Consider the following 14436-nt stretch of genomic DNA (forward strand, 5'->3'; position numbering starts at 1 on the left):
TAGTAGAAGATAAAGGGCGAAATATAGCACACTATATCCCAATGAAGCTCAGACACGTTCAGTTTCAACCATGAACAACAGAGTATTTGCATCGAGTTGTTGACATTCAGGACGCAAATAAACACAGACAACTTCGAGAGGACTTGACGGATTATATCTTCTATGGTAACAATAACGATAACGAATAGCAATGTTTTTTTTTTTTTTTTTGTAGTTTGGATGTTATGTGTAATTTAATTTCTATGTTAATTTTAATCTTTAAAAAATGTTTTTATTGTATGTTATTTATAATTTTTAAACATTATGTTTTATTTATTATGTTATATTTAAAAAATATTTGTCTAAATTAAAAAAAATCGAAAAAATAAATAAAAAATAAATTATAAAACGAAAAAAAGTTGGTGTTATAACAAGATACAATATGGTGACCATTTTCCCACTTGATGTTATAACACTATTAGTGATGTAACATGTGAGGTGGCATCAAAATAATGTTATGACTAGTTGTCCACACCTTATGTTTTTAGAAGTCCAAAAGAAAATCAATAAGGTTAAAGGCAAGTATAAAGATCAGAGAAGGTCAGGAAATCGATTATAAGGAACCATTGAATGGTATAAAGAAATTTTATATAGGGAAAGTAATGAAAATCCGACCCTCCACCATTTAGTAAACTCCAAACTTGTAAATGCAGCCGAACCAGAAAAAGGTTTCAAAAAATAAGTACTACTATAATGTATCACAGACAAATGCACAACTTTCAGAAAAAATTTGGAGTAACAGCAACACATTGTCATCCAAAAAAACGTTTCGGAGCATTTTCACCTGATCCGATATTAATTTCAACTTGGAAATTTTTTCACAATAAAGATAAATCCATACTGATTACAGCCCGAACTTGAAATTCCCAACACAAAAAACAGCTGCACTAAACATTGCATATAAAACATCTAAGGTAGAATCATACATAAACTTACGACATAAAATTCTTTTTGCAGCAATCAAGCATCAAGATATGGTGTCCAAACTCAAAATATGTTACATATGGTTCGTGTTGTTTCGTTGGGGTCTTTTTTTTTTCACTATAAAGCATACAACAACACCACTCAATCACAACCTAATGGTGGCGATGATGTTCACATTCAATCGGAACCTTAGGAAACCTAGCAGTGTCAGTGCAATAATCATAAATCATATGATTGGCTCGCACCCACATGAGTTCATGGGTTTGATGCAAGTTCAATCCAGACAATGTCGGACGGTCCCACCACCCATCGCCGCTAGAGCACCGCCTCATGTTATAGCTATCCACCGTTGTAGTCTGACACTCACAACCGTCGATTTCAAACCCACGATAAGATGCAACGAAAGGACCATGAGTCCAATCAGTTTTGACTCGACCCCCTTGTGTAGCCCAATCATCAGCATTCCATATCGAACTATACACCGCCATAGCTTGGTCTTTAGGGAACGGTATTCCCTTGTGCTCCAAATTGGTGTGCACTCTTATAGGTGTCTCATCAACCATAAAACTATATTCGAATAGCAAGAATATCCATATCAGAATAATAACATTAAAACGTATACTTAATTTCTGGTTTCAATATCCATGATTTTTTTTGGTATTAACCAAAGATAACGTTGAAGATAATTAATTATAGCGCGTTAAAGACTTATACATTTTAATACCAACGATGTAACAATTAGAATGGTTTGTAATTAATTTATGTGCTTTTGGTTTTGATGTCAAATGTGTGCAAAAATGACATGTGCATTTTGAAGAGAATCGGAGCTTACACAACTTGATTGCGGTTCCACAGGATAGAATAAGAGTGGAAGTCTTTTGTTGGGTCAAACCAAAGTTTCAATCTTTGTTCTCTATTTCCTACCCCATTCACATATACATTTGTCTGCACTAGGTAAGGTTCCCCTGTGGTATTCCCCAGAAACTCAAAATCAAACTCGTGGTGTTTTGGACCATCTGATGACATCTGATCAAGAATCACAAAAAAAAAAAAAAAAAAAAAAAAAAAAATTCAAATTCCAAACAAAAAAAAAAAGAGATTATTGACAGTTTTTGTTATGTTTTTGTACCCAACAATGAAAATAAGTAACATTAAAAGATTTTGTCATTAAAGAATTAACCGTAGACAATAGTAATGTGTTTCAAAATATCTTTACTTGTTTTGTTATAATACTGTATTTTAAAAAAGCTACTTATACAATATGATCTAAATACTAAGTTTTAATGAAAAATCAAATAAAATACAAGCACATATTTTTAATCCTGATTATTTATATAACTCAAAATTTATTTTATATATTCATATTTAATCCTGATTAGTTATAGTATAACTTAAAATTTTGTTGGCTTGTCAACTAATCTATTTTGCAGGTTAATTTTAATGAAAAGGGTCATACGTAAAAAGCAGTAACAGTGCCAGCAGAATCACCCTCAACAAGCTTGATCTGAATGTTGACTTTTCCAAACATGTATTTACTTTTAGAAGAAAACCCAGCACCTAAAACATGAAGATGGGATCAAATATCATCTTACTATTAAAAACCCATAATTAAAAACCGGTTCTTGATGAAAAAACAACACGCATTTGAGTGAAAGTTTTACCAGATAACTTGTCAAGCTTCATGTTGACTGTTTGACCATAAATGGTGAAATGATCAGGAGCCCAGTAGGGATGAAACAACTCATTGAATCTAGCAGCTGAGCTCACAGAAACACACAGTACACATAGTGAAAGTATAAGTATAAAGAGAACAGAAAAGACCATGATTCTAGAGAGGTAAACCTCTTGATATGCTCTCAAAAAGAAGACGAGTGGAAATTGAAGTGTGAATGGGATGTTGTGGTTTTTAACATTTTATAGCGAAGTGAGTTGCTACGTCAGAAGGTATCGGGTCCACAACGGAGAAAATAATGCTGAGTTGGCTGTATGTCAGTGGGTCCAGGGAAGGTGGGGATACAGTGGGAGTAGGTCAGTTTTCTAAAAGACTACTGCAGATCTAAGCTAATTATAGAGTGCACGTGTACATATACAGTTGTACTACCTTTGATTTTACAGAAAATTTACGAAAGAACCAAAAGTTAGGGGGTGTTTTCATCAAATAACTATGAAATTTTGAGTTTTGCAAAATGATTGTGGATCATTTTAATCCTTTAAGGAACGACGCACAATGCTGTGGAAATAACATGACACCACTAAAAGACAAAAAGAAATTGGGACTCTAATGGTTCCGTAAAGATAGCTTGCGGATCAATCGTACACTTCTGCAAATCGCTATAATCCTCTGAGGAACTATCAAAAGCAGGGTAAATCGCAAAATATCCAAAACCAACCTCATTCCTCAGAGATATTATAGATCCACGGAGTTGTACAATGGATCCGCAGAGCCACCTCTGCGGAACCATTAGAGCTTCGAACAATTTTTTTCTTTTAGTGGTGCCATGTTATTTCCGTAGTACTGTGCGTCGTTCCTCAAAGGATTAAAAGGATCCGCAGAGCCTTCTCTACGGATCTCGTGGTCATTTTCTAAAACTCAAAATTTTTGTGTTATTTACTGAAAACATCTCCTAACTTTTGGTTATTTCATTAACTTTCTCTTTATTTTAAACCTTTTAGGCCAAAGATTTTGGGTGCGGTTTGATCTCCCTTTGCCACGATGGCAGGTGTGAGGGGAACACCACGTCTACCCTGCGGTTTTGGGTGTGGTTTCGTTGTGCTGGGCAAAAAATTTACTCTCTCATTGTGTGTGTGGCAATGATAGTGGTAAAAGCTGAGGTGGAGACAAAGAATGCGGAAATGGGGTGTGACAATGCTGACACCACACCCTTTAGCCTTAACGGTTTTAAACCTCCTACACTGAACATACATTTTCTATGAAAACTATGTACAATGCCGCGGGCAAAAATACTTCCACACTGTGCAGTTCTAGACCAGTGGGAGTAGGTACCCTGCACACTGCAGGGTCTTTAGGTGGAAACATGGTTGTGAGTGAACAAGGTGGTACAGTGCCCAAACTCGTGCGACATACACTTACCATATGCTTTCCGTTTTTTGTTTCTTTCCAACGGTGGTTCTTTCTTAAATTAATTATTATTTTTCCTTTAAACAACCACTAAAATTACCATACTATACATACTTTATTTCACACAATAATATATTTTTTACTATTCAATTCATAAAAAGTATACATTTTTACCACCAAAATAAATCCAAACAACCTTTCTACCAATTTTAATCCAAGATTCGGCCGAAATAAATCGTGTGGAAGTTGTTCAAGAAGCTAAGGGATTGCGAATGTTTTTCATTTGAATCCGTAGTTTAACGACCACAACACCTACACCAACCCCAACAATTTCATTACCAACAAATACCCCACATACTTACCCTAATAGTTTCTCCCGTTTGATAATATCGTAGCAAATTATCACAATCAAAAGGGTCGTCCGCTTTTCTTATGTATCCATTTTAAACATCATGTACCGCGTCTCTTTGTAATAAGGTACCACATCTCTCTTTTTCCATTGCTGCAACGGGTTTTATGTATGAAAAATATATAATCCGATAAGATTACTTTATACCTTCCATATTGAATGTTGTCAACAACAAATATTAATGTTTTATGTTTGGTTGACTTTACTTCCAATAATCTAGGATTATTGAGTTATACATAAACCCACAAAATCTCCTTTTGCAACCATGTCCATGCATTTGACGGCATTGACGACATATATTGCTCCTTATTATGATTTTATTTTTATCAGCTCTTTAAATTTAAAGTATGAATGCAATGAAGCCTCTAATCAAACTAGTGTGAAAGTAAATAATGTATTTGAACAGTTTCTCTTACCAGCCCGCGTGAAGAGTTAAGAGGATGTATTTATATAATGAATATAATAGTTTATTGATAAAAACAAATATTTAAAATGATTATAAAATATTAAAATTGTTAAAAGAATAAGATTTTACGCAAATATGATATAATGAAATATTAGGGACATATACAAAATTCCCGCAAAAAAGGTGACGGCCCCTCAACAATGAAAACCAAAATAAGAGAAAATATTAGTGAAATCATAGGTCAGCATTTCGGAAGATCTCATAATCGGAAATGCACAAATGAACAATCATTTTTGGCGACTTACGAAGTGGTTTCACAAAGTAATGGCTCGTGGTGCGTAGAGAGAAAAGATCAATGTACCAGAAAATTTGGTGAATTGAACAAAACGGCCACAAAAAATTTAACGGGGTGTTCAAGAACTTGCTAAGTCAACGAAAAAGTAGAGCTAGTTGAATATGGCTCTGAATCTTTCATTTAGCACCAACTGCTCTCTCCCTGACGATGACGCTCATGCTAATTGACATGAAACATCCTATTTTTGAGATCAGATATGAGAGAACTGTGCCAAAATGTGTTCTTCTGGGCACATATCTCTTCCTTCTTGGACCGCCAATCTTTGCTGAAATAGGATGAAGTGAAGTTAGGTAACATAGCACATCTAATTTCCATAGACGTTGTCACTAGTACACCATTTCCCATTAGAAATCCAAAGACCTCTTCAACAAGACTGTGGTCCTTGTCTCTTCTATCACGGATCACAAAGAATGAAACCTTCGAGTTTTGTCTTGGTGACTCTCATAAATTGAAGGTTGCAAATATTGGATCCTTTTAACTCGTTGGTTACAAAGATTGGTTCATGCTCTTCTCTTGTTCTTTGTGAACATGAAGCTTGGAATCAATATGTAATACTTCAACGATTAAAGGCATTTTGTAACACCGTGAAAATTTACAACCAATTTAAACTTTTCAAAAACAACTCATATTCATTAAGTTATTACAAAAAGGTTTTCAATTCATTTATTATCATAGTATCCCAGAAACATCAACATAAAACTGAGGAGCGGTACGATCATGCATTCGCCTTGCCACGATCTCGTAAAGTACCTGAAACAATACACTGAAACTGTAAGCCCGAAAGCTTAGTGAGTTACCCCCAAAATACCAACCACAATACCATACACATATCATATCATATCATAAAAGAACAGCCATGCATATCGAGTCTACTGTGGCTGGTCCGCCTGCACCGGGCCTTCAGTCCACCTGGTCCACTCTCCCTACGAGTCTACAGTGTGACTGGTCCGCCCGCATCGGGCCTTCAGTCCACCTGGTCCACTCTCCGAGTCTACAGTATAATTGGTCTGCCCGCACCGGGCCTTCAGTCTATCTGGTCCACTCTCCGAGCCTCGGCACATCTGGTCCGCCCTTTTTGGGCCTTCAGCCTATCCGGACCGCTCGCTGGGCCTTCAGTCTAACCGGTCCGCCCTGGGTATGTTGGCTTACAACACAAAGCAGGACCCGCCTCAACCTAACCCCAGTCCAAACAACCATGTGCACATAAACATATAATCATATAACAATTCACATCTAATCAAACCGATCTAGCAGATCACATATCATAACAACATCCTAACCAGGATACCGACCTAACCGGTCACTAACACAACATCATCCTATATACCAGGATACCGACCTTAACCAGGTCTCTAACATAGCATCATCCTATATACCAGGATACCGAACTAACCGGTCACTAACATACACCATCCTAATAACCAAGATACACACATAGCAAGCAATAACATATCAAACAGATACACGGATTTCAATCCGATAAAGGGCCGACCTTGGTGCCTTAGACCCTGTTGATATAGTAAGGATAACTCACCTGCAACTGCCGTCTGAAGAATAAGATCACGCTGCTCCGACCACCAACACGAACTCCACCACTGAACATTACCAAATAACCAAATCCAATAATTACCAAAATACCCCTGGAAGTCAACTGGTCAACCCTTGGTCAGAGTCAAATTCCTCGGTTAAAGTCAACCTTCCTGGTTGACCCTACTCTCCGAGTCAACACGTTGACTCATCGAGTCCCTATACTCAGACACCTCCAATCACGACTCAACTCGCCGAGTCGCCCCAACACTCGTCGAGTTCAACAAGCTCTAAGTCCCTTCTTGCTCAACTTACCGAGTCATCCCTCGACTCACCGATTCATAGCTCAACCAGAAAAGGCTAGGGTTCCACGACCAGACTCGCCAAGTCCAAGAACAGACTCGCCGAGTCCAAGGCAATCTTCAACAGGCTCGCCAAGTTGTTCTTCCAACTCGCCGAGTTCATGCACATATTCATACAACTCGTCGAGTGCAACCATGTGACTCGCCGAGTCTCTTCAGTTCTCATTCCAAACAGAGGCTTTTCAAGCCATGTAGGGACTCCAATCCATAGATCCATTCCTCTACAGCCTAACCCTCACATAAAGTTGCAAACTTTACGTGAAAGCAAGGAGATATAAGCCCAAAACACTTCTAGGGCTAGGGTTCAAGACAAAGGGCTTCACCAATGGCTCTTAGACAGGAACTTTAGGACCTTTTCGGCCATCACAAGTCTAGATCTGAAGTAGCAACTTCAGATCTAAGCCTCTAACTCGAGATAGCTCCCAAACAAGCTACTGAATCCCAAATCAACCACCATTCATCAATCAATAATGAAATAGCTTAAGGAGGAGGTTCCATATCCCTAAAATGTGCCCAAACAGAAGTAGATTACAGATCTACCCAAGCCCCTTGATGATGGTCTCCAAAGTCCCAAGCTTCTTACACAAATTTTCTCTTCCAATCTTTAATTCTTCATCAATGGAGTCACACACATGAGATGAGGGTTTCTGGATCTCAAATGGGTAGCCAAGAGGCTGAAGGTGGGTTATAATGTGCTTATATAGGGCACAATCCCTGGATTAGGGTTTTTCTCCCTTCAACACCAACTCGCCTAGTCCTACTGTCGACTCGCCGAGTTGGTCACTTAACACGTGACCAGAACCGCGACTCGACTCGCCGAGTTCCTCCATTGACTCGCCGAGTCGACTTTCCTTATTTACACTAAGAACCCTGAACTTGCACTCCTGAAGTCGGGGTTTGTAATGTTCTCCCCCACTTAAATTAGGCTTCGTCCTCGAAGCCTGCAGCAAAACATCCCAGATGATACTCCCACAAATACAGCTCCTGGTTTCAACCGACCCAGGTTCCTCCAAACACTGCTATCAAACCCCTATAAAGTCCAACTCTTTCTCACAGAGTCACAACAACTGCTTCAAGCCGGCCACCGACTTCTTTCTCTGATAACAAGACTTATAAACCAATGATCATCCGATGATACTTCCATCGTTCTAAATCACATAATCACTTGTCTCTTACAAACTAGCTATCACCCTGAACCACCGGGTCCTGGACTGGTACCAACTGCTATCCCTTTCCTCGCTTGTCATAAATTTATCGAATTTACTGCTAGGACTTATCCCGCTTCCTTTCCGAATTCAACTCTTTTCTTTCCGTGCTAACAGGATGACACATCCTTCAGCTCCCGAGCAACTCCCATGAGCTCTCCTCTACAATCACATACATATGATGTACCTGCTCTAACTTCCTCAGGCTGGAAAAACCTGACACACTGACGATACCTCCAAACATCCCAGAATGAATTACCGCTACATACATAACCTCCCAATCACAACTATACTGGAAATCCAAGGCTCCATCCTTGCATCCCTTCCGAACTCCTCTGGTTCTATACCACCGGAAATTCTTCCACAACCTTAACAGACGCCCAATCCGGATGTGCTTCCATACCACTGGCACAATCACAATGCTTAATAACAAAAATTGAAATACTCTCAATCATCCATTCTCACTACTGCTTTCACTTTCATGAACCAACACTCCCTCCCGGAGTTATATACCTTTCCCTTTCCTTATCCAAGGAAATCTACTTACCAACCTTGCCACTTCAGACAAGAGCCACGGTGCTCACACCCCACTCTACACTATCCCTTGTAGAGTAACCGCTACTCCATGCATCGCACATGCTCTAAATCTGCTCGCAAGGACTCTCGGGTCCATGCACTGCCTTCCACTAACATGATCACTACTCGGGGCCAGACCCACTGCTTGCTACTGCATAGCAGCATACTCAAATCACTTTCCGCATACAGATCTATCAACACTTACAGAGTCTTCAGCATGAATGGACCGCCTTGCCAGGCCTTCAGCCAATCTGGACCACTCTCAGAACCTTCAACATGTCTGGACCGCCCTCCAGGGCCTTCAGCCTGTCTGGACCATTCTCCGAGCCTTTGGCCTGACTGGTACGCCCACTGTCCTTCAATCTCCCAGACCGCTCAAACTATCATACATCATCCCGAACTATTCCTCCTTGGAATCTCTCCCATACATACTGTTCTAGCCCTCTAGGGGTTCCGAACTCTAACTCCATTCCATATACTCAGATCCCAGCCTAATCCTAGGCCTCACAACAACCAATCACCCTTTCTGAAATCCTTGGTATGTACTCTGCCCCATCGGTTTGTCACTTACTCATACCAGCCCACACTCTTGGCTGACTGAAACACTGTTGGATCCCAGACAACTAATCAAACTCTAACGCTTATCGACCCTTCTGAGGATTTTCCAATTCTCCCCCACTTAGAGCACTGACTTCCAACCACCGGTGACCCAACCGACATCACTTAAACAACGCTACTCAACATATTCCCCTTATCCATGAACTGATTCCCTCTAAAACGAGAAACCTCCACAAAATCACTCCTCCGGCATCGTACATCTCGAACTTTAAAGGAGTTCGACTCTCCGCTGAACACTTCTCAAATCGCAATTTGTAACGTCCCAAAATTTAAGACTAAAAATTTCTTTTAATAAAACATCACATTAAGCAAATTCATCTTTTCAAAACATAAACAAAGTAATATTTTCCAAAAAACATGATCGTTATCAGAGTAAACATTCCCAGGCTGACTAATTTATGGTGTGTGTCATGCGATCACCCCGAGCTCCATCATCCGCTACCGGAAGTACCTGAAACCAAAACTGAAAACTGTAAGCACAAAGCTTAGTGAGTTCCCCACCCTACCACATACCATGCATAACCACATACTGCACATACTGGGCCACGCCTGCTATCCTGGGCCTCGCCCGCCACAACGGCCTCGCCGCTCCAGGCCCCACCTGGCTTCGAGCCCCGCTTGGATACAGATCTGTTTCATTTAGGCCTCGCCTGTCACAGGGCCTCTCCCACTAACATACAATAGCACATAAACATATCACATCACATCACGTAAGCTTAACACATTCTAACGGATCTTGTCCTAAAGCCTTGCCTATCTCTGGGCCCCGCCCTTGTCCCGCTACTGATGAGTCATGGAACCCCGTCCATACTCCTGCTGATAGTGAGGTACGAGCCCAGCCCACCCTCACTCCTTCCCTAACTTGGGCCTCGCCCCTGATATGCTGCTACTGAGATGTGGAACACCATCCACACTCTGCTATTGGTGAGATACGGGACCTCGCCCACACTCACCTCCCTACCAGGCACATACAAGTATCACACAGACAACAATTATAAGCTATCACATAAACCATTCCTTGGGCACCCGCCCTTTATCATTGGACCTCGTCCCGAATATCATACTAGCATACTGTGCATAGGGCTAACCCCCGGGTCTTCTACTCTTAACTACATGGGCCGGCATTGTGGCCGTAGACCCATTCATACAAAGGGAAACTCACCTGCACTGGCTAAACTCGCTGATGATCCCACTGGCTGCTGACCGGCAACTCTCTGAACTCCTGCTCCACTAGCTTCCCGAGCTACCAAAATCAATTCAACACTTAGCCTAGCTGATCCCCGACAGTCAACCAAGTCAACTCCGGTCAAAGACAAAGTCCTGGTCAAAGTCAACCTTCCAGGTCAACCCTACTCGCCGAGTCACCCTATTGACTCGCCGAGTTCATATGTTCAGAGTTCTTCCATTCGCATCTCGACTCGCCGAGTCAGTCCATGACTCGCCGAGTCTATCGATTTCTAAGTCATGACCTGTCCAACTCACCGAGTCTCCACTCGACTCACTGATTCGAGTCTCAACTCGAAGGGTTTGGGGTTTCGTGACCTGACTCGCCGAGTCCAAGAACAGACTCGCCGAGTCCAAGACAACCTTCAACAGACTCGCCGAGTTGTTCATCCAACTCGCCGAGTTCCTACCCAACTTCATCTGACTCGACGAACTATTCATCCCACTCGTCGAGTTCCTCCTCATCTTCATGCTACTCACCGAGTCCACTCAAAGGACTCGTCGAGTCCATTCAGACCTCTATACATGCAGAGGACTTTTGAGTCATGCATGGACTCCAAACCGTAGATCTACCCTTCCCAAGCCTATTCCTCACGTAAAGTTGCAAACTTTACGTGTAGAGAAGGAGATCTAGGCAAAATACACCATAAACTAGGGTCTAAGGCAAGGAGGCTCCATAATGAACTCAAGGGCTGAAACTTTATGCTTCTCAAGACCATAGTATGCTTGGATCTGAAGTAGCAACTCCAGATCCGGTTTCTAACTCAAATGGATGACTATCCATGGCTTAAAAAGCCCCAAATCTCACAACCAAAGAAGATCTAAAGGAAAGAAACGACTTATGACCTTCAATAACTCAGAAAGGTTCCACAAACTCCAGATCTAAGGCCAATCCTTGAGACTTCAATGATTTCCCTCTTTCTTCTTCCTTCAATTCACCCAAAAATGACTTGGAAGCTTGAATGCACAACAATGGGGGCTTAGGGTTTGTTTTATGTATGAGGGAGGCTCTAAGGAACCCTAATGGAGAGAATAAGGAGTTTAAATAGCGCCCAAAGTCCCGAATTTAGGGTTTTTCTCGAACAGACCTGACTCGCCGAGTCGGTCACTTACTCCTCGACCCGGATCCCGCTTGGACTCGTCGAGTTCTTCCTTGGACTCGCCGAGTCCCCCCCCCCCCCTTAAAGTTAGGGTTTTCTTTCCTTTCTTGGCCTTCAAAACTTTGGGTGTTACACAATTGCTATATCTGGCAACAAGACCATACAACCAAATTCTGACCATCAATCCCTTGGATGCTAACCATTTACAACTCTTGACTACTATCACTTTCAACCAACCCATGAAACATGCAGAACGTCGAATAAAATACAACACCACAAAATAACAAGATAACCAGACAACAACAAAACGAAAACATACCCGCAACCGCATCCGGCTCTGCTCTGACCTCCTCTGCTGTGAGCTGAAAAGCACGCCCCTGAGCCCTCGGAGGCTCCGCTCCACCCTGGCCCCCGCCAATAGTCCTCAAAGTGGCCAGTGCTGGAACCTGCACTAGCCTGGAAATAAGTTGTGGACAGTTGGACCTCATGTGACCAACCTGATGGCACTGATAACAAATCCTCATATCTTAAACCGGGGCTGACTGACGGAAATCCCTCGCATAATTCCCCTCTCTCCCGCACTTGCGGCATGCACCACCGGTCCTACAAACTCCGGTATGACCCTTCCCGCACTTCTCACAAGTGCGGCCACTCTGACTGGCCAACCTGGAATCAACGGTCTTGGACCGTTTTGGCGCCGGTTGTGACTGCACCGGGGCCTACCTCTGCTCTCTCAACTGTAACTCAATCTCCAACTCACGCTGCCGAGCGGCCTCCTGCAACTCCAGTAAGGTATTGCACCTCTGCATAGACACGAACTGCCTGATATCCCTCTTGAGCATACTCATATATCGGGACATCTGAGCCTGCTCTGAAGCAAACTCAGGGCAAAACACCGCCCTCTCCGTGAACATCCTGGTGATCTCCGTCACCGACTCTGAATCCTGCTTCAGCTCCAGGAACTCCTGATCCAACCTCTCTCTCTCAACTTGCGGAACATAACGAGTACTAAACATCTCCCGAAGCTAATCCCATGCAACCGCAGCCCGCTGCACATCAGAATACGATCCTGTAGTCAACCTCCACCAATCCTTATGCAAAAGGATGTTCAAAGGAATGTACTTTGAGTGAGAGACATCATATCTAAGGAATTGTCTTGTAACAATCTCCGATAGAGGACTTTGTAATATCATTGGCAATAGTCTTTGTGACTTTGGTGCAGTGACATTACGAAAGGATAAGTTGCATAGAATGTTAGAATCTAGCATATTCTATAAGTAACAAGAATTTGATATTCTTTCACTTATGGAAAAAGGATTTGGAGTTGTGAAATGAGAATGATTGGAAATGTGTTCAATATGATCTATTTCACAAAGTACGAACCATAGGTAAACATTGTGTGCATGCTAGGAGCATGGGACAAGTGTTGTGATTCAAGTAAGAAGTTGATTACCCGAAACGACAAATAATGAGTAATCGATATGGTGATAAATAAAAGGTGTTTTATTTATGCTCAAGGGTTTGAGGCCATATGGAATTAGTATTATTATTGTGTTTCACATTTGCATGTTTTGACTTCCAGAATAATTGAGTTTATTAAGAATAATCGAATTATTCGAACGGGCCACAGTCGTTCATATGTTGGAAGTAGATATGAATGAAGACTGTTGTGAATTGGTGTGTGGATTGTCTAAAGAGCATTAGACATAAGCAAATGTTTGCTGCAACGTTCATGAGTGCTTATGAATATGATTTGAGCATTGGATTAAACCCACACTCACTTGGATCACTCCATGAATTGTATCACGAGTGATTGGTGAGACGATAACATCTTATATTCTTGAAACCGAGATGTGTGAGTTGTATCTTGAAAATCGGTTGCACATTGATAATATGTAAACGCACTAGTAACTTGGTGTTATAAAACATATTGTTGTGTGTGATTCGGTGAGTGAGTGCAAGCAAGCATTGTATCAAAGTTTATCCGTTCCTTTTATTCAAAGTAGGATAAAAGCAATATCTTTGGGCCCCTCGATGATTTAGTGATGACAAACGTAAATGCTCGGCCGGGCTAGGGCTAATTTGATTTGTTCAATTAGTCAGTCGTCATAAATCGGAAATCGAGATATAGTAGAAAGAGAATGATTTGAAATCATATCTCATATGATATCTAGAATGGAGGAATATATGATCCCTTATCTAAGGACACGCGTATCTTATAGGATTAGAGTTGACAGCGGCTTTGGAAAGCTACGATTGCAGATCAGGATCTGAAGTCATACGCATAATAGTTATTAGACTTATCCAAGTGGGAGACTGTTGTATTAGTGTCTAAGTCCATAACTATTTTGGTATGTACTTGACCCGATGATGCATGGTTCTTTTGGGTTGCCTTCACCAAAGCAACTTGATAGGATGAATTATAGAGAGAAAGGATTAAATATGATTTATTAATATATTATGGGAATAATATATTAAAGGAGAAATCATATTGTTTAATTAATATTAGTCAAGAATTAATTAGTAATTAGTTTTATGACTAAAAGAGATTAATTAAACTTAAGGGACTGGAATTGTAATTATAAGATAATTGCAATTTGGGCCATGGATTG

At 41.1% G+C, this 14436-nt stretch overlaps 1 protein-coding gene across 1 annotated transcript; it reads right to left on the reverse strand.

Annotated features, from left to right (window-relative positions):
- Positions 1 to 1050: 1050 nt before the first annotated feature.
- On the reverse strand, positions 1051 to 2840 carry LOC111902178 (xyloglucan endotransglucosylase protein 6). The gene is made up of 4 exons (XM_023898040.3): positions 2625 to 2840; positions 2420 to 2520; positions 1796 to 1989; positions 1051 to 1530 (listed from the first exon to the last, which is right to left on the reverse strand). The coding sequence occupies exons 1-4, from the start codon at positions 2785 to 2787 to the stop codon at positions 1116 to 1118; spliced, it is 873 nt and encodes a 290-aa protein (XP_023753808.1). The 5' UTR covers positions 2788 to 2840; the 3' UTR covers positions 1051 to 1115.
- Positions 2841 to 14436: the final 11596 nt, after the last annotated feature.

The sequence above is a fragment of the Lactuca sativa genome, chromosome 4 (assembly GCF_002870075.4).
Source record: "Lactuca sativa cultivar Salinas chromosome 4, Lsat_Salinas_v11, whole genome shotgun sequence".
Lineage (NCBI taxonomy): Eukaryota > Viridiplantae > Streptophyta > Magnoliopsida > Asterales > Asteraceae > Lactuca > Lactuca sativa.

Coding starts and splice junctions, on each gene's coding strand:
- LOC111902178 (XM_023898040.3), bottom strand. CDS start 2,787: ATGGTCTTTTCTGTTCTCTTTATACTTATACTTTCACTATGTGTACTG. Junction 2,521..2,624: donor GAAGCTTGACAAGTTATCTG/GTAAAACTTTCA, acceptor TTCATGTTTTAG/GTGCTGGGTTTTCTTCTAAA. Junction 1,990..2,419: donor GCACTGTTACTGCTTTTTAC/GTATGACCCTTT, acceptor ATTCTTGATCAG/ATGTCATCAGATGGTCCAAA.